Source organism: Chinchilla lanigera, unplaced genomic scaffold (genome assembly GCF_000276665.1).
Source record: "Chinchilla lanigera isolate Chin_1 unplaced genomic scaffold, ChiLan1.0 scaffold00112, whole genome shotgun sequence".
Classification (NCBI taxonomy): Eukaryota; Metazoa; Chordata; class Mammalia; order Rodentia; family Chinchillidae; genus Chinchilla; species Chinchilla lanigera.
In genome coordinates, this window is record NW_004955513.1 from 4,882,042 (window position 1) to 4,904,650 (window position 22,609).

Sequence of the window (22,609 nt, forward strand, 5' to 3'; positions counted from 1 at the left end):
GGCTGCAGAATCTGTTTATTGGTGGGGGTGAGGGAGACAGGAGGATGAGGGGTGACCCAAGGTGGGCCCCGAGGGCCGCAGGTCTCACTGAGCTCCTGAGGTTGTGAGGTTTGCTGCTTCAGAGTCCGCCTGCATGGAGGGGCACAGTGACTGTGTCTACCTGCTGCCCTCCAAAGGCAGCGCTGCCCCCCCCAAGACCTCTGCAGATGTGGACACCCATGCTGTGGCTGTGGGCGTCATCCCAGGGCTCTGCCACTTTGGGTGAAACGGCCAACATGACAAATATGCCTGCCCCAGGGTGATGTGATATGATCCATGCCCCTCCAAGTGCTCCCAAAGCCATCTCATGATGGCAAGAGAAGTAACCGCTCCTGGGCTTGTTCCACCCCAGTGTCCCTACTACCGAAGTAAACAGCCCAGAAGAAGGGAGGCCAGAGCAGAGCTCAGCTCAGAAGTCACCAAGACGAGGACAAAGCCCACAGATCTGAAGGGACGCCCACCCTGCTCCCTGCCAGGCTGGGCCCAGCTGCAGAGACCGCAGGCGCTGGTCACTCTCAGGGCTATCCATGACTCATGGCCTATTCTGGTGCCCACATTCTTGGTCATTGGGCTTTCTGGGGTCTGATCCCCAAGATCTGACTGCATCGGTGCCCCCAGGGCTCCCAGGACCTGGCCCTGTGACAGGACGGCAATGAGGTGGTAGTTGCACCCTGATGGGGCCCTGGAGAGTGAGCCTGGAGTGGAGATGGGGTGTGTGGGTTGAACAGTGCCCCCTAAACTTCACAGATCCAGAACCTCTGAACAGGACCTCGTCTGGAAATGGGGTCTTTGTAGATGTGGTTGGTGAGGGATCTTGAGACAGGATTGTCCTGGACTTGGGATGGACCTACACCCAATGACAGGTGACCTTATAAGGACAGGGGACTTGGGGTCCAGACTGCAGCAGGCAGAGGCCAGGTGACACAGAGGCTGACACTGCAGGGACACTGCGTGGGACAAGGAGCCATGGGTAGAAGGAGAGGCCAGGCAGGCGTTCGCAGAACCCTAGATCAATCCTGCAGGTTCCTAGACTTTGGGCTCTTGGCCCGCAGGGCTGGGAGAGAACCCCTGTGTGCTGTTCAGGCCGAGTGTGAGTTGCTAGTGCTGGGAATCAGAGAGGGCTTCCTGGGACAGGCTGTGTCTATGGTGAGGCCTGAGGCCAGGCACTCTCCAGACAGCCTGGGGATGGGATCTATACAGCACATCTCAGAGGGGACAGGGAGCAGAGAGGGGCCAGGGCAGCCCAGGCAGAACCGGGAGAACTCACCATGCCCCCCACCTGGGTAGGGCCAGGGCTGGACTCCAGGGGTGCCTGGGTGCCCCCCTGCCCCAGGGAGCATGCATCTGTGGGAGGAGATGTCCCTGAGACAGGCTGGAGAAGACTGTCCCCTCTTCCTGCCCAGAGACCTCCGCTCCTGCACTGCAGGTCAGGAGGGCAGGAGGGGCGGCCACGCCAGAGTTCAGGGAAGGCAAGGGTGGGCCGGGTGGGCTGCCCCGGGTGGGCGGGCCGTTGTGGTGGGGCGGGGCGGGACCTCGGGTGAGCAGGCACCTGATCGTGGCAGCCTGACCGCCATGGCGTCCTGGAGCCCCACCGTCGGGTAGAAGTTCTGAAACGCCTTCAGCGCTTGGGGGGTCGCGTCCTGGGTGCGGCCTGGGGCAGAGCGGGGCCCCAGTGAAGCCCGCAGGTCCCAGGGGTCACGGCAGGGGCCCGGCGGGACGGAAGCAGGGTCACTCCGCTGCCCTGGCTGTCAGCGCCGGCTGGGCAGGCTGGGTGTACAGTGGGGACTGCCAAAGGTCTCTCCTGAGCACTTCCGGCTGGCTCCTGGGCCGCGCTCGCTCTCTCGGACCCGGTTCCTTGGGCGCCCTTGATGCGGCCCCTACTCCCACAGTTCACCCGGGCCTCCCCACCGCGGGGAGCCCGGAAAGCCTTCCTTGAGGGCGGGCCCCCACGGGTCCACACCCCACCCCCGAGGGACAAGCGCCGAGGCCGGTGCATCAGGGCCAGCACAATGGGCCAGCACAGTCTAGACCCCGCCAGGCCCGCTCCAGCCTGCGAGCCCAAGGGGAGAGGGAGGGCGGCCGTGGCCCGGCGTGGGCTGGGCAGCTCGCGTGGGCGGGGCCTTAGGGCCGGCGTGGGTGGGCAGGACGGCAAGATGGGGCGGGGCCTGGGAGGGTCTAGACAGGAGGGGGAGGGAGTGGTGGGCGGGGCAACGCTCACTGTAGAGCTGCACCACGGTGCTGAGCGCCCCCTCCAGCTCCTTGTAGATGTAGACCACTGCGAAGGAGCTGTAGTCCGTGTCCGCCACGCGTACGTCCAGGTAACCCAGGGCTATGGAGGCGATCACGAGGGGGCCGTGGGGTCCCGAGCCGAGTCACCAACCTACATGCTAGCCCCATCGCGGGGAGACGGAGAGGGCAAGAGCTGTCCACACACCCTGGCCCGCCCACCAGAACCGTGGACCTACCTGGGACCTTGAAGTGCCCCTCAGAGCCCACCTTCAGATACCGGACGTCCATCCGTTTGCAGCCGTCCCTCCTGGGGTGCAAGCCTGGTCACCGCGCGCCCAGCCCTGCTCCCCCCACCCGGGCCCCTCAGGCCCTGCCACTCACCGGGGGAGCTCTATGTGCACACCCAGGTCGCCCTTCCCAGTGGCATTGACGTCCTGGGTAGACATCAGCAGGTGGTCCTTATTTTCCAGGAAGACCTTGCAGTCGGACACCATGGAGACCACATGCCAGAGGCCAGAAAACTGCAGGACAGCTCAGTGACCACCAGGCTGGATAGTTGGACCTCCCTTCCCAGGGCCAGGGCCAGGGCCAAGCCAACGGCCACATAAGCAGGGAGGTGCCTGAAGTCACGGGTGAGGCCTCAGACAGAGTGGACAGGAGTCCCCAGGCCAAGTCCAGAGCAGAGGGACAGCAAGTTCACAACATTCCTGGGCAGGGCACAGTGGACCCGCTGGACGCCGCATTCCTGTCCTCACCCACAAGGCTCCCACAGGGGTCCAGCCCCCACCCACTGGGTGCGGCACTGGGGCCCAGTACCTGTTTGGCATCAAAGTCGGGCTGTACCAGGACCTCTGCCCGAGCCACCGACACCCAGAGCAGAACCAGGCTCAGCAGCTCTGACCTCATGACCATGCCTGCCCAGTACTAGCACCCCGATTCCCCAAGCCCAGGACCCCAGCTTTATAGCCCAGCCCAGCCAGGGCTCCCAGGAGGAGCCGGTTGGGGAGCCTGTAGAAGGCACTTCGGAAACACCAGCCCCCCTTTGTCCATTGTGTGGCACAATCACTCAGGTGTCCCCTCCAGTCCCAGGGGTTACTTCCTGGAGGGCTCCAGACAGCCAGGCTCTCACCTGGGTCTGGGGCACCCAGCAGCACTCCTTCCCTCTGACCTCCAACTCAGGGACAGGGTCCCCCCAGGCCAGGCCTCCAGACCTCATCCAGGGGCACAGCCTGTGCCAGCCCAGCTGTGGGAGCCCTGGGCACCCCCTCCAGACACCCACCCCGCTGCCAGTTGGCCTCCTGCAAGTGCATGTGGGAAGGGGGAGCTGGCGGCACTGGGGTGGATTATGTTATCTCAGCAGCCTTATCACCAGTTCCGTAACTGTGCAGGGGAAAAGGATGCCAGGGAGGCGCCAGGGCCAGTGGAGACTAAAAGGGCTCCCCAGTGATTTGATTTCCAGGTCCAGGACCTGGGGCCAGGAGCAACACGTGGCCTTGGGGCATGCCACCTAGACCCTCTGGGGTGTGTTCAGAGGGCCACCAGGAAGGCCAGCACCTGAAGTCCACCAGAGTGCATGGGAATTGAGTCAGAGAAAGACCCCTCATACCCAGTGCAAGGAAGAAAGAAGCAGCGGGCTTCTGCTTGCTGTCCTGGGGTTCCTCGAGGTGCCACTCCCAAGGTCCCTGCCAGGTGTGTGGCATCACAGGGTAGAAGGCAGTGAGTGACAGGAAGACAATCACAAAACACCGAGTGAAGGACAGAGTCAGAATCTCTGAAGGACCCTCAAGCTCAGCCATAGCCATGAGCAGCCCAGTCCCACCAGGAGCAAGAGATCTGAAAAGGCATTCTGCCAAAACAGGAAGACATGCAGAAGAAGGGCCCTGAAAGAGGCGCGTCATTAGTCACAGGGACAGCAGATGGAGGCAGGTTTGAGACCCAGCCATGCTCCTTGCAGAGCGTCTAGCATCTTTTAAATAAACACTGAGACCCAGGAACTGGCGAGGCCAGGGGGCAGCTGGAACTCAGGCTGCAGGGAGGAGGAGACTGAGCTGGGCCGGTACAGCTCATCTGTGGAGCCGCCTGCTTAGCAGGATTTACCTGAAAGAAATGAAGCCAGGATTAGGCCAATCCTGCACGTGGCTGTTGATGCCAACTCTATTTTGTTGGTAGTAGTGGGGGGAACCCAGGGCCTTTGCACTGAGTTACATCCCCAATACCCCGTTTTTTAGAGAGAGAGAGGGTTGCACTAATTTGCCCAGACTGGGCTTGAACTTTCAGTCCTCCTGCCTCAGCCTCTCAGAGCCCTAGCATTACAAGTGTGCACCGACACGCCCAGCAAATGACTTTAGTCATAATCACCAAAACCTTGAAGCAACCAGGTGCCCCCCTGTGAGGAGGACAAGGCTGTCCATCCCTGCTAGGCACAGCTGCTCAGGAACAAGGAGGAGAAGACCCCTGATCCCCAAGGCAACATGGCCCGTTCCCACCCCCACCAAACCGAGGACAGGAAACGGCTCGTGGGGGCCAGGGGCTGAGGAGCAGAGGGGTGTTGGGAGCTTGGGCAGCTATGGGCTATTGCCTGCTTTGGCAGTGCAGCCCGTGAACACTTGTGTTTGTGCAGATGAGCACAGCTGTACAGCACAGAGGGCAAATCTGCTGCCTTGGGCTTTTGAAGCATCTGCACCATCTCCTATCCATGCCGTCTTTCTTCCATTTTTATAGTACACTTTGGAGTGCATCAGGGCTGGTCCTCTTGGAAGTTGGTGTGTGGACATGACACAGTGTAACTCTTTTCATTTCCCCTTCTGCTCCCCTCCCTCCACCTCTTGGTCCCCTTCCCATCTGCAGAAGATCTCGCTTCCTGTTTCTTATGATCCTTTATTTTGGTCTTCATTTATACTCTGGGTTTCTCCTATAAGAGAAGCCACGCAGTGTTCAAGCCTGTGTCTCACTTGTTTCACTTAACGTTATGGTCTTGAGCTGCAGTCATTTTCCTGCAAATGACTTAAGTTTCTCCTTTATGGCAGAGTAGTAGTCCACTGTGTGTAAATACCACATTTTCTTTATCCACTCATCTGTTCATAGACATCTAGGCTGAGTTCAGCATTTAGCTACTCTGAGCTGTGCTGATATGAACATGGGTGTGAATGGATCACTGTAATGTGGTGTCTTTAGCTCTTTGTGGGAGCTGGCTAGGAGGAGAACAGCTGGGCCAGAGGAAATTTCCATATGCAGTTTTGCTTTTGGAAGTTCAGTTACCCCAAGTCAGCCTCTGATAATATTAAAGAAATTTTTCGAAATAAACAGTTTATGCCCGGCCTGGTGGCACACACCTGTAATCCCAGCACTTGGGAGGCTGAGGCAGAAGGATCATTGTGAATTCTAGACCAGCGTAGGCTACAAAGTGAGCTCAAGGCCAGCCTGAACAGCAGAGCGAGACCCTGTCTCAAAAAACAAAACAAAACAAAACAAAAACAGTTTATAATTTTTAAATTGTGCACCATTCTGAATGGCATAATGAAATCCCACCCTATCCCATGCAGGACTGAGTTGTCCCTTTGTCCAGTGTCTACGATGACAAATAGCCACTGTTTGTGGTTATCAGGCAACCCTAGAGTATTAGACAAAGTGGCAGTATGGGTACATTTGTTCAGTGTTATTACTGGCTGTTAATCTCTTACACTGGCTAATTTATGAATCAAGCTTCATCATAGGGATGTAAGTAAAGAAAAAAACATAGTTTATGTAGGGTTTCCTGCTATCCAAGGTGTCCGGAAAAGATCCTGAGCTCGAACTACCCGCCCCACTGTGTGTGTGTGTGTGTGTGTGTGTGAGAGAGAGAGAGAGAGAGAGAGAGAGAGAGAAGGAGGGAGAGAGAGAGAGAACACATTCATATGGTGGTAAAATCCTCCCCCAACTGCCATCTCCTGGGTTTAGATTTGGGGAGGCCTGAAGGCTATGAGCTACAGCAGTCCCTGAGGAAGGTGGGCCACATGGGTGGCCGTGAAGCTGAGAGGTCACAGACCCCACAGATGCTACAACATCCAGAGGCCCTGACTCCCACGATCTGACTCTCAGGCTGAGCCTTGGAGGAGGGAACCAGGGCAATGGGGAGGGGGATGGCCGCTGAAGCCCATGGGCGGAGTCATGCTGCTCAAAGCCCTCTGCAATTGACAGCCTCTCAGCCAATATAGATGCACCCTCCTGGAGCAGCCTGGCCTTGGTTTGGGGACCCTCTACCCAGGGCCTCAATGCAAGACCATCCTTCCCTCAAAGGCCTCCTGCCACCTGCCCCGAAGTCCAGCCTCCCGGCAGTGGCTAAAATAGACCCCATCATGTTTCTATGTGGTGCTTCTCCTAAAAGCCACCTCAAATTCCCATGACAGCGAGCACAAAACCCAGCCACAGCCCAGTGTCTGACAACCTCGTCTGGCAGCGCTCTGTCCCTTCCTCTCCCCTCATCCCTCAGCGCCGCCTGCTCCCTGGGGTCCTCCTTACCCACTGCCTGAGCCCAGCGCCGTGCACGACCCATGGCCACCCTCCCTCTCGGTGCACTGCCTGCGCCCCACACAGGCACACCGGGAGCTGTGCGGGAGCACGTGTTCCCCTCAGTACCCAGCCCCACAAAGGGCCTGGACGGTTCTGTCCTAACACCGGCTGAATGGAGAGAGGTGGGTGGAGGGAAGCACACTGGCCTGGGGGGGCGTATGGCAAGACCAGCATCACTCATGCCAGTGAGGGCCTCGCAATGCCCATCCCCAAGTGCTCAGCACAGGACACAGCTGCCAGGGCCTGGCATGGGGCAAGGGCACCACACACTGATATGTCCTCAGAAGACCGGTGGGTGAGGGAGATCACTACGAAGTGGCTCTGAGCAGGATTGTTTTTGTTTTTGTTTTTTGGTACCGAGAATCAAACTCAAGACCTTGCGCTTGCCAGGCAGACGCTTATGCCACTGAGCTGTATCCCTGGCCCTCTGAGCAGGATTTAAATTAGCCAATTGGTTTTTCATCTTTACTTGTGAGTCTGTCCAAGGCCTAGGCCCCTTGTCTAAGGCCACAGCTAAGGACACCTGGCTCCAACCTCAATTAGCTAAAGACTGTAGCTGCAGGCATCTCCTTCCTGCAGTGGAGACTTTCCTGGAGATAAGATAGTCCTCCTAAATAGACGGAATGTCTTGGAGAAGCCCTTGAGTGGACTTCCAAGGTCCTTGAACAGTCCTTCTCAGATTTTGGCCTTTGTTTAATAACCTATAAATACAGGCGCTTAGAGAACATCTTTGCCTTAGGCCCCAGAGAACCTTGAATTCTGTTGGAGGGTTTTGATCCTCCTAGAGCCCTAAAATCATACCACTCATTTATTTAAGCCTTTGCCATCCACTCATTGGGAGACTGTGGGCCTGATCAGTCCACAATAACTAAAGGATAACATTAATGTGTTAGGTGGGGAGGGCGCAGGACGAGCAGGTGGACACGTGTCCCTGGGTGCGAGGTACAGACCAGCAGTGGCCACAGGGTGCCGGCTAAGGGCCATGTGTGGATGCCCCCGGGGGGCGTGGGGTCCTGGAACAGGACAGTCATGCTTCATGGTGGTGCCAAGGCTAAAACCACTAACTACGTGTGTGCACAGTGTGATCTGTCACAGGGTGGTGTTCTGCATCAAAAGGGAGGGAGGCTGCTTCCTGCTATGCCGTGGTGGGCCTTGAAAACACCCCAGTGAAAGCAGACATCCCTGTCCCCTGCCCATGGGAGAAGGAGCTAGGGGACACCCTGTGCCAGACCAGTGAGCGGCCTCTCCATTCACCCACCTGACTGCTGTGGCCGCACAGGGGCCTCCCCAGGGCTGCTCGTGCTCCCAGGGCACGGAGCTGCAAGGACAGGCTGGCCTGTGGCAGTGTCCTGGCCAGCTGGTACCATCTGCCTCCGCGACCCTCATCCCTGTTTTCTCCCTGCTCTATGGGAAGGTGGGCAGGGCGTGGATTGACCTCTTGAGGCCCTGCTCCCCGTGGCCCAGGTCCACAGCACAGGCCATCCCGCTGTACCATGGCTTTCCCAGCGACCAGTGGACAGCTCTCTGAGCTTCTTCTGGAACTGGGACTCCTACAAGAGAGGCTTTGGCAACTGGGGCACAGAGTCCCAGTTGGGCAACAACAACCTGCCCCTGCTCACAGCTGGCGGTGAGGCTGCAGCTCCTGGGCCAGTCCCAGCTTCCCATCAAGAGGGACAGGTCACCCTCCCAGACGCTGTCCTCGGGCAGCCCAGGGCTCAGCCCTCCCTCCCTCTTCCCACCCACAGTGCCAGGGTGCCAGAAGCTCTGGGTTAATCTGTGGGAATTTCAAGATGAAGCCTCCTACGCCGGGTTCATCTCGTCCCAGGTGTCCAGAGAGCAGAAGCACAGGCTGGTGCTGGGGCACGGCAGGTAGGTCCCCTAGGAAGCGTGGCGGTGCAGCTCTTTCCAGGACACACCCTGCTGAAGCATAGGGACATGTGCTTCATGAACCAGGACAAGACAATGATAGGAACACCTTGAAAAACTGTATGTCTCTGTTCACAGGTGCCACCTGCCTGGCTGCCACAACAGCTATGCCAGTGGCATCAACTGGCTGTCAAGCCAAGGACACAACTGCTCCTATGAGGTCGCCGAGATGAAGATCCAAGCTGCAGAGGACAGGCCACTGCGCCAGGCTACATGGGGACACTGATGGAAGGGGTCCCACAAAGCCACAGACAGCAAGGTGCTCTCTGCAGTGCCCCACCTGGCCTTTGCCCTCACTATTGGGCTCTACGCAGCACATGAGCCAGCATTTGAGGGCCACGGTGAACCCAGCATCAATTAAGATCAGAAAGGTAAAGTACTGGGCCTGAGCACCTCCTCTAGGAGGCCGTTCAGGGTCCCAGCTAGGAGACAGGAAGAGGGTGGGCCTGAGCTCAAAGCCCAGGCCAGAGGCTACCAAGACCACTGTGGCCTCTTCCAGAGCACCAAGGGGAGGCAGCTGGACCCTTCCAGGGGCCACTTCCACACCTGTAGGCTGGGGATGGGAGGAAGAAGGGAGCCTAGCTCACCCCTGCAGCCCTGGACACACACTGCCCCCACCCAGCAGCCTCCTCTACCACAACAGCTCCTTGGCCACCCTGGGCACGGAGGCCACAAGAGGGTGGCCAGCGCTGGACACATGCTCAGAGTGCCAAGGGGCCAATAGGCAGTGCAGGAGAACAGCCTAGGAGCCCTGGTCACGGCCTGACTGCCGAGCAGAGGAAAGCCGACCAGCAGGCATCCGGGACATGCCCAAGGGGCAAAGCCCCACCTCCTAGGCACAGGAAAACTGAGGCCCAGGGGACTGAGGCTTGGCTGAGACCTGTCTCTATCACTCCCAGGAGACAAGGCATGTCCTCCCCAGAAGGGGCAGAGGGGGAGGACTGGGGTGCAGCCCAGCACTCCCGGGCCTGGGTGTCAAAAGCATGGCCCAGGCCAAGCAAGTGATCGCAAGGCAAGGAGCCCACAGGTGAGGAGCAGAGCCCCTGGATCACCATCCATCCAGCCCCCTTGGCACTCTGAGCATGTGTCCAGAACTGGCCACCCTCTTGTGGCCTCCGTGCCCAGGGTGGCCATGGAGCTTTGTGGTAGAGGAGGCTGCTGGGTGGGGACCGTGTGTGTCCAGGGCTTGGGGAGGGAGCTGGGCTCCCCTCTTCCTCCCATCCCCAGCCTATGGGTCTGGCCCCTGGAAGGGTCCAGCTTCTTCCCCCTGGTGCTCTGGGAAGAGGCCACAGTGGTCACTCACCATTCACCCAGGCTGAGAGGGGCCCCAGGTCCAGAAGAAGGATACAGCCGGGCCAGGAGAGGGAGGCACGCAGCGTGCAGCCCAGGCAGGATCAGGGTAGCTCAGCAGGTGCAGGTGGGACAGGACAGGGCTGCAGCAGTGTAGGCCGGACTCAGGTGGCTGGCCAGCTCTGCTAACCGATGCAACTAGCCGGTTCAGTGAGGGCAGAGCGGTGAATTTTCCGTGGACCTACCGCTCCCAGCACAGAACGGGCACCATAACAGGGTTTAATAGTGTTTCTGGAATTGCTTTGATAAGTCTTAACTTTAACCTCACAAGTCCACGATCCCTTTCAGTAAACTTAGCGCTTGGCCGCAGTCCGGAAGCAAGGCCCCTTTCATACAAATAATACTGTAAAGCACGCTCCGCGTGTGGCCCAGGACTGTGCCCACGTTCCCACCCCGGAGGTGGCAGGGCGGCCTCAGAACTGGAGCGTGGTGGATCCGCCACGCTGTACCAGGCGCGCTCCAAGCCCCGCCCCCGAGCCTGTGCCTCCGCCCCGCCCCGCCCCGCCCCGCCCGAGCCGGAGCCTCAGGCCACGCCCAGGGCCAGGCCTCGCCCACCTCTGCCCTCCTGCGCAGGCGCGCTCCCGCCGCCCGGCCAGCCATGGTGAACCTAGGCTTGTCCCGTGTGGACGACGCCGTGGCCGCCAAGCACCCGGTGAGAAGGCTGCCCTAGGACGAGGGCCCCAGGCCTCAGCTGACCTGGGCAGGGAGAAGGGGCGAGCGGGTAGCGCATCTTGGAGGGGTTGGGGAGATGGGACGTGTCCAGCCCTGGCTGTCAACGGGAGGAACGGAAGGCGGGGGGCAGGGAGGACGGGACAGGCACTGAGCCTTGGTCCCCCACCCCAGGGACTCGGGGAGTACGCCGCGTGCCAGTCCAACGCCTTCATGAAGGGCGTGCTCACCTTTGTGGCAGGTAGGCTCGTGCAGGTGTCCTGGACTGGAGAACGCGCCCTCCTGTCTCACCCTCCCTCCCCAGCAGGTGGCGCCGAGTCCCCTGCCCGCGGGTGCACGCTGGATACCCAGGTGGTCCCTGCCAGCGCTGGTTGACCAGGGCACCTTGGCTCTCTGCAGGCACCAGCGGGACCTTCGGCCTGCAGATTCTCATCCAGAGAAAGTTCCCCTACCCGATGCAGTGGAGCGTCCTGGCAGCCGTGGGTGGGTACTCCAAGGTGGACTCCTAGGCCCTGGCCTGGCTCTTCAGCCAGGGTGGGTTTCTGCCGAGGATGGGGGCACCCTGCCTCTGGCCTGGGGCTGACGTTTGTGTGGGAGCCCTGCCCAAGCCCACTGGTCATGACCCCCATCCCCAACCCAAGAAGCATGGGCCTGAGACTCCTGCTTCCTGATCCCCAGTTGCAGGCTCTGTGGCCAGCTACGGGGTGACCAGAGCAGAGACGCAGAAATGCAGCAACCTCTGGCTCTTCCTGGAGACGGGGCAGCTCCCCAGAGACAGGGACACAGGTGAGAGGGCCAGTGAGGCAGGGGCCAGTGAGGCAGGGGTGCTGGAGTTTGTGGCAGTCAAGCTCAGAGATCCAAGTGACAGGCTGGACCGGCTTCTCCCTCTGGCCGCCCATCATCCTGAAAGGGCTGGAGTGGGAGTGGGCACTGCAGGAAGCTGGGGTGACCCAGAGGGAAAAGCAAGGAGCTGGGCACCCAGGAAGAGACCCTCTCCAAGAGACCTGCATCCCACACCAGCTGACGGATCCCAAGCCTGCTGTCCTTGTTACAGGACCCAGTTTTTGACAAAATGAGGGCAGGGACCCTGAGCAGGTGTGGACATGGTTCCAGCTGTCTCCTTTCGCCTCTTAAAGGTCAGTCCCGATAGGAGAGCTGCAGCCAGGGCACAGATCAGGGGCAGGAGGAGTCCTGGAACACAGTCCTTAGCACCCCCAACTCCAGACCACCTCATACATACATGACCAGGCCTGACACACCTGCTGCTGCCGCCGCCACCACCGCCACCACCACCACCACCGCTGCTGCCCACACCCAGGACCTGCCCAGGTTGGCTCAGAAAGGCCTGGCAGGGCTGGGGCAGGGGATTCTCCTCAGGATCAGCACTCAAGCCTGAGAGGGTTGTGTCCTGCTGCACATGTTCTGGAGAGAGCAGCCAGCGCATGGTGGACAGGACTTCCAGGCCCTCTGATACTGTGGTGTCCACCTGTCTGCTCCCCAGCCAGCCCAAGGACACAGCGGGTGCTGGGGGTGTCGGGTAATAAACAGCTTGCCTTGCTTCCCACCTAATATGGCTTGTGCCTAGATGTCCCCTCAAAGCCTCATGCGGTCATAGGTGGGGCTTTTCAGAGGTGGCTGGATCTAGAGTGTGTGATGCTGGAATTGACTCATGGTGCAATGCTAGGACAAAGGGCACTAGGATTAAAGGTGTGAATGCTACCACCCTAAGTAGTCTGGATAAGATATAAGAGATAGAAAAACTGTGCTCTCTTGCTTGCTTTGCTACCTTCTGGCCTCCATGAACTGTTTCTCCTCTTCGATGTCTGCCTGTCAAGCCACCCTGCCTTAGAGCCAGCTGACTATGGACTGAAACCTCTACAGACTGTGAGCGGAATAAACTTTTCCTCCCTTAACTTTGGGCCTCAGGTATTTTGTCTCAGCAATGAGAACAGTAACAAGACACCACCTGAGCTCTAAAGCAGCTGAGAAACAAGGGTTAGGTGTCACCTTTATGACCATCAGCTGGCGCTGCAGGGGTACAGGGGAGCTCCCAGTGCAGAAGCCCAGACTTTCTGCTGGCCCTGAGGGCTGGGTGAGACCACAGGGGCTGGGGGTGGGGAGTAAAGCAGAGGAGCGAGGGAGACAGAACCCGCTCTGGCTCCCAGAGTTATAGGGGGCCACATCCATCTGCTTCTCAGACATCCCTCTCCTGAGCAGAGTAGGAGCAGAGCTGGCCCCCTGGAGCTCTGTCCACAGGCCGGCCCTGGGTGGCCCACATCCGCAGCACCACAGCACCCCTCCCAGAAGAGGAAGACACAGAGGCTGTTTACAACCTTGCTGCCCAGCGGCGCTGGAAGGGCCACCCTGAGCCCCACTCTCACCCCGGCCTTGCCAGGCCTGCAGAGGGGCCTGCAGAGCACGCGCTCTCTGAGTCAGTGGGAAGACAGCAGGGAAGGCCCATGCCACCAGGGGCGGCAGCAGTGTGCTAGGGTTGATGTTTTGAGAATCTGCTTTCTGTTGCCCACAAGACACCGTGGGTTGGGTGAGTCATCAAGGAAGGGTTTTCTTCCGGCTCATTCTGGTCTAAGGTCAAGGGCCACATCTAATGATGGCTACCACCTTTTCTTTTCTGCTTGTGTGTGTTTTGTTTTTGTTTTTATTTTTGTTTTTGAGACAGGGTCTCACTGTAGTTCAGGCTGGTCTCAAACTTGCAATGATCCTCCTGCCTCAGCCTCCCCAGTGCTGAGGGTTTTTTATTTTTTGTTTTTTTTGTTTTGTCTTTTTGAAACAGGGTCTCACTATGCAGTTCAGGCTGGACTTCATCTCACTTTGTAGCCCAGGCTGGTCTCAAACTTGCAATGATCCTCCTGCCTCAGCCTCCCGAGTGCTGGGATTATAGGCATGTGCCACCATACCCCGCTCCAAGTGCTGAGATTATAGATACCCAGCTGGTGAGGGCCATCTTACCAGCAGTCTGGAGGTGGCACAGGCATCACGTGTCCAGAGACACCACACGTGTCTGTGTCTTCTGGCCTCTCCCTTCTTACACAGCCACCAGCATTTAATGGTGGGTCCCCTTCTCTAACTTATCACCCCCCACTTCCAAACACCATGACTGGAGTAAGTTTCCACTTTAATAGCTCCCAGTGGGGATTAAACTCCAGCATAGAGGACAGACCACATTCAAACCACAGCCGTGGGGAGGGTTGTTATCCGGTCAGGGGCCCAGGCTCCTTTTAGACTGTTCCTCACTGTAATGGGGCCCACCCCAAACCCCCCTCAGGGTTCTACGGGCTGCACCAGCTTCAACCATTGTCTTCACTGCATTTAATAGTAAGAAGAACAGGGGAGAAGAGAGCAGTTCAGCCACACTCCTGCTTGTACACTGTGACCCAAAACAGTCCCGTGACACACGCAGGAAGGCAGCCTTCCTCTGCATTGCCACGCGTCGTCCCACTAAAACCCTGGGAGTCTATGTGAGGAGAAAGAAGCCAGCACAGGGTCAGCAGGTCAGCTCTGCTTAGCCAGGCGCCTGCCTGGGTTCCCGAGAGCTGAAGGATATGGGCAGACTGTGCCCTCGGCAGGTCCTTCCAGCCCCTTGGGGGTAAGGCCTGGGCTCAGGTGGTGGGGTGAGTGCCGGGCTTTACACTCACTGGGAAGTGACCCGAGGAAGCAGTCTGCGTGAGGCCAGGGGAAGGGGTCGTGTCCACATCCGGAAGTGTACGGCATGGTCTGGTGGTGGCCCCAGGACCCGGAACGTGGCTGTTTGAGGACAGGGCCTTGAACAGGCTTCAATAAAGGGTAAATAGGGCTGGAGGGTGCCGATCCGCTCTGAAGGCCTAAATGAACTCCTCTTGAGAAGAGATGATTAGAACACACACATGCCCAGGGAGCAACTCTGGGAGGACACAGGAAAGCCCAGAAAAAGAAAGGCCTTAACCAATCTTCAACACCTTGAGCTTGGACTCCAGCCTCAGGATGGGAGCAATAAACACCTGTCACGCACACAGCCAGTCCCTGGTGCTGCCAGAGCAGCCTGGCAGGGCCACCAGAGCAGGTCAGGAGAGCTGCTGTCTCCCGCACCCCACAGAGCCTGAACCAGCCTCTCCTGGGGTGAGCAGTTTCCGCACCACGGCCCAGGGTGCTGAGGGCAGGGGAGGCCCAGCAGGTCAGGAGGACAAGTGAAAAGAGATGGCCCAGTGTAGGTTTGCAGACATGAGCCTGTCACACAGGGTGCAGGCTCTGAACTGGGGCAAGTGTGCAGAAATAAAGGAAAGCAAAGACCTGCTGGGGAGGCTCTGCCCAGCGCTTTGTAGAACTGGCCCTGGGGCACGCCAGGGGATACAGAAGGTGCAGGGCCCTGTCCTGAGCCATCACAAATCCCACCACCACTGAGAGGTGCCCGGGCCCCAGAAGAGCTCCTGCACAGCGCGTGGCCACCACACAGCCTTCCCCACCAGACAAGCAAATGGCCAGAGGTGACCCTGAGGCCCACTGGGGTGGGGCCGGAATCCAGGGCTCCCAGCCTTGAGAACCTGGTCCCATCACAATGGCCCGAAATTCCAGGAATAATCTGCACCTGCCTCCACTGAGCAGGCAGCCCACAGGGAAGGCGAGAGGTGCACAGGCCTCCCCGGGGACCCCGTGGGCCACCATGAAGGTGCACAAAGACGCAAACATGGAGGGACAGATACAGGAGCTGAAGACCATCACCCGGCTCCAGGGTGAGCCCCATGCTGGGGACCCCACCCTGGCTGCCCTGAGCAGGGGTTCATGGCACAGGGCTTTCAGGTTCAATACCAGGATGTGGTGGGGCAGGCAACTGGTCATCCTACTGCCGGCTCCCAGCCCCGGGGACTGCCAGGGAAGGGGGCTGTACCAGGCAGGGACTCTGAAAGGATGTGTGGATGTGTGGGCATATCCTGGGGCAACGGGGCCAGGAAGGGACCCAGACACCAAGGATGCCCCCCACCCAGGGCTCACTCTGTCCCCTGCCAGCATCCCCTCCACTGAGAGCCCTGGGGTGCAGTGGGGCACGCGTCCACACAGGCAGGGTGGAGGAGCAGCCCGAGGCGAGGCCTGTCCTCCTGGCTTCCCCAACGGGGCCAGGCCCTGACACACACCCCAGCCACCCTGTCTCCTTCACTGCCCCCAGAGCAATGTCGGGCGCTCCAGACCCAGGCGATGAAGGAGAAGACGACGCAGAACAAGGCGACGCTGGGCCTGCTGCGCAGCAATATCCGCCGAGGGGCGCACGAGTGGACTCTGGCCAAGAAGGTACCCAAGCCCCGCCCTCCCTGCAGCCAGGAAGCGGCGGGCACGCGGGAGGGGCGCGCGCAGACCCCATCGCCGTCGGGCGGGTGCGCGCGGGGCTCACACCTATCCCAGGGCCCAGCTTGTGAGCGCGCGCCTGCAGTTGGGCGCCCGCCTGGGGACCCCGGGCCCTGCTCCCCGAGCCCCCAGCCCTCCCGAGCGCTCGGCTGGTGCGGCCCCAGGAGCCGGGCTCCTGCCTGGGGTAGAAGCGGCCCCGAGGAGGCGCCCAGCTGACGCGCGCCCCCCGCAGTACGACCAGCGCGCCATCGCCAAGGCCTGCGGGAAGGACGTGCACATGAGGCTAGCGCATGGCCGCAGCACCATGGAGGTACCCGCTCGATGGCGGCGCGGGGCTGGCCGAGGGTTCGGGGGTGTGCAAGGGCAGCCAGGCGTTCCCCCACCCCCGACCCTCGGCGCCCCTGGAGCACCCACGCACGCCCCCACCAGGTGGCGCATGAGAAGCTGCGCAAGTCTGTCTTCGACCGCGTGAACGTGCACAATGCGTTGACCCACCTGGTGCGGCGGCGCGGGCAGCAGCTAGAGAGCATGCAGCTGGAGCTAACGCGCCTGCGCAGCCAGCCCGAGGCCACCAAGGAGGAGGCGCGGCTGCTGCAGGTGGGCGGGGGCCTCGAGGAGCGCGACTCCCCATCTCTGACCGTCTGCACCCCTGATGGCCTGTCCCAAGCGCTTTCACTGAGCCCTCTGCCTGCCCCAGGTCATCCGCCAGCTGGAGAACAGCATCGAAAAGACGACCATCAAGATCACCACCAGCCAGAACATCCGCCTGCTGTACGTGGATCTCCTGGAGTACCTGAAAAAGGTGCGGCCCTCCAGGGGCAGGGGCTCTGGTTGGGCTCCGCGGGAGCCTCCCAAGGGACACCCCAGGCCTACTGCCCTCCCCCAGACTCTCAACCAATCGTGTGGAAACTGTGAAAAACTTTTTTTAGCAGGGTGTACTGGTACTGTAATCCTAGCACTTTGGGAGGCTGAGGCAGGAAGACTGCAAATCTGAGTCCCACTTGGGCAATTTAGTGAGACCCTTTCTCAAAATAAAAAGGGGAACTAAGGGTGTAACTCAGTGGTAGAGCATTCCTGGCTTCAATCCCCGGTACCACACACAAAAAGTGAACCTCATTTTTGCAAATCTCAAAAAGCACATGGTGCTTTGCTGAAAAAAATCCTCTCACAAGCTGCCGGGCAGGGATAGGCCCTGACCTCCTCCGCAACTTTCAGAGACTGGTGGGCACACAGCCCTCTGCCCTCCACTGCAGAGGAGCCAGGAAGATGGGGACGGGGGACCCGGCCCCTGGGAGCCCCTGGCCCTGTGCCAGCGACCTCAGCTCACACCCCCCCATTGTCCCGCACCCACACTGCTCCTTCCCGTGGTGTCTGCCACTGCTAGCACCTCCTTCTCTTCAAAGTACACACTTAGAAATCCCACGGTCATCTACATTAAAAAAAAAAACTGGCAAACACAGGGCATTTGCAGTTACTAACCACAAAGTACTAACAGCTCAGTCACATTTACACACCTGGCCCTGGGCTAAGCACTCCCTGCATAGTCTCCCTTGCTCTGACAGCAGCTTTCCAAGAAAGCCACTGTCACCTTTTTACAGAGGGGGAGGGTTACAGAGGGGGAAGCAACCTTCATTTTACACTCAGCGAAGTTAAAGACCTTCCCAAGTCACACAGCTGGCTGGTCACAGCTGGACTTGGCCTGGAGCGCCAACTCCCAGACGCCAAGCCCACACCTGGAGCCCACTTCAGTCCACAGCAGTCCCCCTCAAATCCTGTTTCCGAGTCAGCTTTTCCAGGGGAAGAACATTTACTTCATCACAACCTCTTTTGTCCCTAGCAAGGCATGATGGCCCATGCCTGTAATCCTTGTTCTCTGGAAGGCTGAGTCAGGAGGATTACAAGTTCCAATCCTAGCCTGGGCAAGTTAGCAGCTTAGCAAGACCCTGTCTCAAAATAGCAAGATTAAAAAGTGACTGGGGCTGTAGCTCAGGGTGAAGGCCTCGGGTTCCATCTCCAGCACTGGCGGCAGAGGAGCCTCTGGGCTGTGGGCCCAGGCTGTGAGGGACCCAGGCTGCTGTCTCCAGGCTGCCGTTCCCCTGCTCTGTGCATGCCCAGTAGCTGGGGCCACAGACCAGACCCCATCACAGTCCTCGGGGCTCACAGTCTCGGGGTGAAGAGTGAGGAAGGCAGAGGCTACTCTGTGCAGGGCCCACAGGAGAACCCAAGAGGTGTCAGAGAGACTGGCACAGGCCACAATGGCACCGCAGCTGCCACTTCATGCCCACTCTGAGCAGGTGCTGGCGGGATACCCCGTGGTGCTGGACAAGCTGCAGAACCGGGTGGTCGGCTACGGCTCGGAGCTGTCTGACATGACGGTCATGTCCCAAGATGCCATGATGATTACAGATGAGGTCAAGGTGAGCCCGGCCCAGGGCTGTACCCCACGGCTGTCCCTCTGGGAGAGGCCACTGTGCACAGAAGCCACAAGGTGAACGTGGCCAAGCGGGGCCCCTCTGACCCCGTCTGCTGCAATGCCTGCGACGTTCTGGGACACAGCAGACTTGCCAGGGGCAGGGCAGGCCCAACCATGTTCATGAAGGGCTCCTGGGCCGGCCGGTAAGAGTGTAAGGGTGTGGGGGCCCGTCTCTGGCAGAGCCAGGGCTTGGGAAGTGAAGGGACCAAAGGGCAAAGCCCCTGTGGCCAGGAGGCACTTGGAGCACAGAGGTGCACGTGGCTGCAGCAGAGAAAGCCGCAGAGCCGCACGTGACACTCGGATAGCAGCGTCCCCTGACCTGGAACCTGGAAGGCGGTGGAGGAGGAGGATCAGACTGGGGCTTCAAAATGGCCAGCTGTGGCTGCAGGGCTAGGGGACACCAGGGCCGAACACTGGCCACTGGGGAAAGGCAATATGGAGTGGGGGTGGCCAGAAGTGCACCGAGCAGAGGCGTTACCAGGTGAGCACTGGGGCTGGAGACGGTGCGGGAGAGAGCAGCGTCCAGGAAGCAGAAGAGGGGGGTGGCTGTGGCCACCAGAGCAGCATGGGCTGGAGGTGATGGGCTAGATGGGCTGAGTCTGTTTTCAGAGGTGCTCAAAGTGGAGCAGCCGCAGGAGCTTAGGGGAGTGTAGGGCAGCAAAGAGCCAGGGCTGGACAGCGCAGTCGTGACACGTGCCGGTGAGGCCCTGGCCACGGGGCAGAGGAGCCCGAGTGGGGCCAGCGGGCGGGCCGTGAGCACTGTGGGAAGAAGGGTGTGGCCCACAGCCTCAGACCCCAGTCCACAGCCAGCAATGAGGACTGAGCTGGCCGCAGCTCTCAGACGAGGAGCGGCCCTGCTGAGGCGGCACCCTCACCGCGTGCCTGTGTCCGCAGAGGAACATGAGGCAAGGGGAAGCAACCTTCATCGAGGAGCGCAGGGCACGGGAGAACCGGCTCAACCAGCAGAAGAAGCTCATCGACAAGATCCACACCAAGGAGGCCAGCGAGAGGCTCCGCCGGGTGCGCCCCAGGCCGGCCAGCCGGGACCCTGGGAGGCCCCTCCCGTCCAGCACGTGGCTCACCCTGGCCTCCCCCTTTCTCCATCAGGGCAACAGGGACCTGGACTTTCCCTCCAGTACGATGAGTGTGGACGTCCTGAGGGGTGAGTCTCAGCCCTCTGCCTGTGCCCAGCCTAGGTGCCCAGAGGTTGGCGCTGGCTGGGACACCCTCGTCAGGTCACCATGAGGAGAGCTGTATCCTGTGGCCACCAGGGTGGGGGAGACTGTCCCTCGCTGCCCCGAGGAGACTGAGAACCTGTGTCGTGTTGCTGCAGAGAGGCCTTTTGCAGTCCAGGGCCTGGTCACCCAGTGGCTCCTCAGTGCTGCTGCTGCTGAGAATGCCAAGTCCAGTGCTATGCTGTCCTCGTGCTTTGCACTGGGCTCCCCTGGGTGTCCCTGAGGGGCCTGGCTAAGGAGGGAGGCAGCTGACCCAGGATTCCTAGCTCCTTGGTGGCCTCCTCAATGGCTGTGTGTGCAGAGGTGTCCAATGGTGATCCCCGCACTGACTGCCTCTTCCCCTCCCTTCTGCCTAGGGAGGAGAAAGGAGACCTCTGAGATGGACATCCAATACCAGACCAATGTGACTGCCTTGGTGGAGAGGGTCAAGTCCGCTGTGCAGTGCTCCCACCTCTGGGTGAGGCATGGGCAGAGCGGTGCTGAAGGGGACACAAGAAGCTCAGCCCCCTCCAGTGCACCTGAACAGGCTGATCCCAGGCCTGGGAGGAGCACCAGGACCTGAGAACCCAAATGCTAAAGGCGTAGTGTCTACCTGCAACCCCAGCCGCTGCCCAGCCAGGCAGCCACTGTGGGCAGCTGCCTCCCACCAGCCCTCTTTACTCTACGCTCCCGTCCATGGCCCTGACTGGAACTTGTCCATCCGAGGGCAAGTGACTCAGGTGATGCTTGGTCTCCTTGGCAGCAGATGAGGTTTTTATGCTCTGCCATCATGGTCGTGGGCAATGACACACGTAAGGCATTCCGCCACTATGTGTGCTGGGAACACCTGTGATCCCAGCACTATGGGAGGCTGAGGCAGGAAGATCCCAAGTTTGAGGCAAGCCTGGGCAACTTAGCAAGGCCTTGTGTCAAAATAAAAAATGAAGGACTGGGTATAGCTCAGTGTGAAGGCCCTGAGTTCAATCCCCAGTACTGGAGGGGAAAAAAGGCGCTGTGGTTGGCTCCTCCCAAACTACAGTGCCGGGCAGCAGTCAGCACAACAGCTGAGCCCCTGGCCCTGAACGCCTGCACCGGCCCTGGGCCCTACCACCTTCGGAGCCCATACCTGCTTGTCTCCACCCTGGACTGCCTAGGACATCGCTGGACGCTTCCTGGCCCAGAGGAACACCGAGGACAACCTGGAGCTGCAGACGGAAGACTGTGAGGACCGGCGGGTGCAGCTCGAGGCCCTGATAAAGAAGCTGCAGCTCGAAGAGGCGCTGCTTAAATTCCGCCAGGTGCCCAGCTCCACCGGGTACGTGGTTCCCAGGCTGCCAGCCACCTGGGCACCCATGGCGCATTCTGGGTGCTCACTTCCCTCAGAGGTGTGTGTGTGTAGAGGAGCCAGGGGACCCACCCACCTGCACCTGAGCTGCAGCCCCTGGAGTCAGCACAGCACCCAGCTCAGAGCCCAGCCTGCTTGCCCTCCCTGGGCCTGGGGGCTGAGCCACCTTTGTCCCCGTGTCCCCTCATCCTCTGCAGCTTCAAGTCCGTTGAAGAAAAGATGAACAACATGCTGAAAGAGGAAGAGGCGAGGCTCCAACTGGCCCACAGCAACATGACCAAAAGCCAGCAGCTGCTGCTGATTATCCAGACGGGCATAGACAACCTCTACATCCGGCTTACTGGCATCACCTTGCCTGCCAGCCAGGTACTGACTGAGCCAGGAGGAGCGGGCAGGCACAGATCCCGGGGTTGAACCAGAGGGGAGACCGGACTGTGCCCCCGCCTGCAGAAAGAAGCAGCGCCCTCTGGCACCCTCGATGTGCATGGCAAGCTGGCCTACTGCGAGAGGAAGCTCACACACCTGGCTGACCGTGTGCAGGCGCTGTCCAAGATGGAGGAGGTAGCCTTGGGCTGGGGGGCACCAACACAGCTCAGGTCCCTTCTGAGCTGACGGGGACACGGCCCTGCAGGTCAGCCCCAAGGTGAGAGATGCCCTGGAGTCCTCCATGCTAAAGGAGAGGTACAACACCAGGATCAGCTTTGAGGATCTGGAGGACGACATGATAGGTGAGGCCACCAGCATAGGGAGGGGCACAGGGCCACAGCCAGAACCAGTCACAAGTCTGAGCTGCGGAGGGTGGGGCCAGTGCCCACTCCATCTGACCAGGACATCCCGGAGGGACAGTGAGGGAGACAGCGACCCAGAGAGTTTCGGTCAGGTGACTCAGTGACGACACACAGAGGCTAAACCCACTGAAACCATTTGAGACTTAATTACCCTGGGAGGAGGGGGCACACATGACAGGGGCTGCTGGGAAGGCCAAGCCAGAGCCTTTGGAGGGGCTTCTGCGGCGGAGCAGAGCAGGGCAGCAGAAGAGGACTGGCCAGTGTGGGCGGTTCCGAGTCGACTGGCCCCTGGCCCTGGGGACCTGGAGCAGGGAGTGGTGGCCGGAAGGGCTCCCTGGCCCTCTGCGTGTCTAAGGATGGGCCAGTAGGGATGGGGAGCAGCCTGTCCCCGGCAGCCGGGTACGGGAGCCAGGAGCCCGCCGCGAATCTCCCGCGCTCCGCGCAGAAAGCTTCCAGTTTGCCGACATGGACCACAGCTATATCCCGTCGCGGGCCGAGATCAAGGAGCAGGCCCAGGAGCTGATCGAGGGCAAACTCAAGATATCCAAGAAGAAAAAGAAGTAGCCCCGCCCACCCTGTGTTTCACAAATAAACATTTTTCCGCGACTGCCGGTGCGTGCGCCGGACGAGCTGAGGCAAGGGACCGGGTGTGCGTGGGCTGGACCTGGGCGGGGCAGGGCCGCGGGGCGCACCGCCC

General features: G+C 60.0%; 3 protein-coding genes and 1 long non-coding RNA gene across 10 annotated transcripts; 2 read left to right on the forward strand and 2 right to left on the reverse strand.

The window, feature by feature from the left end:
• Positions 1–5,643, reverse strand: LOC102023062 (lipocalin-15). Of its 3 annotated transcripts, XM_005408552.2 has the most exons (8): positions 5,601–5,643; positions 3,085–4,365; positions 2,650–2,789; positions 2,505–2,575; positions 2,258–2,368; positions 1,589–1,690; positions 1,307–1,383; positions 1–129 (listed from the first exon to the last, which is right to left on the reverse strand). In XM_005408552.2, exons 2-8 carry the CDS (start codon positions 3,178–3,180, stop codon positions 85–87), a joined length of 642 nt encoding a protein of 213 aa, XP_005408609.1. In that variant the 5' UTR covers positions 3,181–4,365; positions 5,601–5,643; the 3' UTR covers positions 1–84. The 3 variants fall into 3 exon arrangements, with proteins under 3 accessions (XP_005408609.1, XP_005408610.1, XP_013362020.1); XM_005408553.2 differs by lacking the exon at positions 1,307–1,383; XM_013506566.1 differs by lacking the exon at positions 3,085–4,365 and having other exon boundaries at positions 5,601–5,637.
• A 2,251-nt stretch (positions 5,644–7,894) lies between these two features.
• On the reverse strand, positions 7,895–10,731 carry LOC106147035. The gene is made up of 3 exons (XR_001231733.1): positions 10,648–10,731; positions 10,046–10,175; positions 7,895–8,733 (listed from the first exon to the last, which is right to left on the reverse strand). It is a non-coding gene; the product is annotated as an uncharacterized LOC106147035 (long non-coding RNA).
• On the forward strand, positions 10,609–12,330 carry Tmem141 (transmembrane protein 141). 5 transcript variants are annotated; one of them, XM_005408554.2, is made up of 5 exons: positions 10,633–10,744; positions 10,936–11,002; positions 11,161–11,244; positions 11,440–11,547; positions 11,898–12,330. In XM_005408554.2, the coding sequence occupies exons 1-5, from the start codon at positions 10,691–10,693 to the stop codon at positions 11,909–11,911; spliced, it is 327 nt and encodes a 108-aa protein (XP_005408611.1). In that variant the 5' UTR covers positions 10,633–10,690; the 3' UTR covers positions 11,912–12,330. The 5 variants fall into 5 exon arrangements, with proteins under 5 accessions (XP_013362009.1, XP_013362011.1, XP_013362010.1 ...); XM_013506555.1 differs by lacking the exons at positions 10,936–11,002; positions 11,440–11,547 and adding an exon at positions 11,003–11,068 and having other exon boundaries at positions 10,609–10,744; XM_013506557.1 differs by lacking the exons at positions 10,936–11,002; positions 11,440–11,547 and adding an exon at positions 11,007–11,068 and having other exon boundaries at positions 10,609–10,744.
• A 2,987-nt stretch (positions 12,331–15,317) lies between these two features.
• On the forward strand, positions 15,318–22,518 carry Ccdc183 (coiled-coil domain containing 183). The gene is made up of 14 exons (XM_005408555.2): positions 15,318–15,485; positions 15,917–16,038; positions 16,325–16,402; positions 16,522–16,689; positions 16,790–16,894; positions 18,387–18,509; positions 19,460–19,585; positions 19,673–19,727; positions 20,157–20,257; positions 20,934–21,094; positions 21,322–21,490; positions 21,575–21,685; positions 21,756–21,852; positions 22,358–22,518. Exons 1-14 carry the CDS (start codon positions 15,416–15,418, stop codon positions 22,474–22,476), a joined length of 1,605 nt encoding a protein of 534 aa, XP_005408612.2. The 5' UTR covers positions 15,318–15,415; the 3' UTR covers positions 22,477–22,518.
• The last annotated feature ends 91 nt before the right edge of the window (positions 22,519–22,609 follow it).

Bases quoted from the DNA above. Each gene is read 5' to 3' on its own strand.
- Tmem141 (XM_013506554.1), top strand. From the start codon at position 10,691: ATGGTGAACCTAGGCTTGTCCCGTGTGGACGACGCCGTGGCCGCCAAG. The intron at 10,745-11,006 runs GTGAGAAGGCTG...TGTGGCAGGTAG, and splicing joins CCGTGGCCGCCAAGCACCCG to GCTCGTGCAGGTGTCCTGGA. The intron at 11,245-11,439 runs GTGGGTACTCCA...CCTGATCCCCAG, and splicing joins GAGCGTCCTGGCAGCCGTGG to TTGCAGGCTCTGTGGCCAGC.
- Ccdc183 (XM_005408555.2), top strand. From the start codon at position 15,416: ATGAAGGTGCACAAAGACGCAAACATGGAGGGACAGATACAGGAGCTG. The intron at 19,586-19,672 runs GTGCGCCCCAGG...TTTCTCCATCAG, and splicing joins CCAGCGAGAGGCTCCGCCGG to GGCAACAGGGACCTGGACTT. The intron at 21,853-22,357 runs GTGAGGCCACCA...CGCTCCGCGCAG, and splicing joins TCTGGAGGACGACATGATAG to AAAGCTTCCAGTTTGCCGAC.
- LOC102023062 (XM_005408552.2), bottom strand. From the start codon at position 3,180: ATGGTCATGAGGTCAGAGCTGCTGAGCCTGGTTCTGCTCTGGGTGTCG. The intron at 2,790-3,084 runs GTACTGGGCCCC...GCTGTCCTGCAG, and splicing joins CCGACTTTGATGCCAAACAG to TTTTCTGGCCTCTGGCATGT. The intron at 1,384-1,588 runs GTGCCTGCTCAC...CTCCTCCCACAG, and splicing joins GGTCAGGCTGCCACGATCAG to ATGCATGCTCCCTGGGGCAG.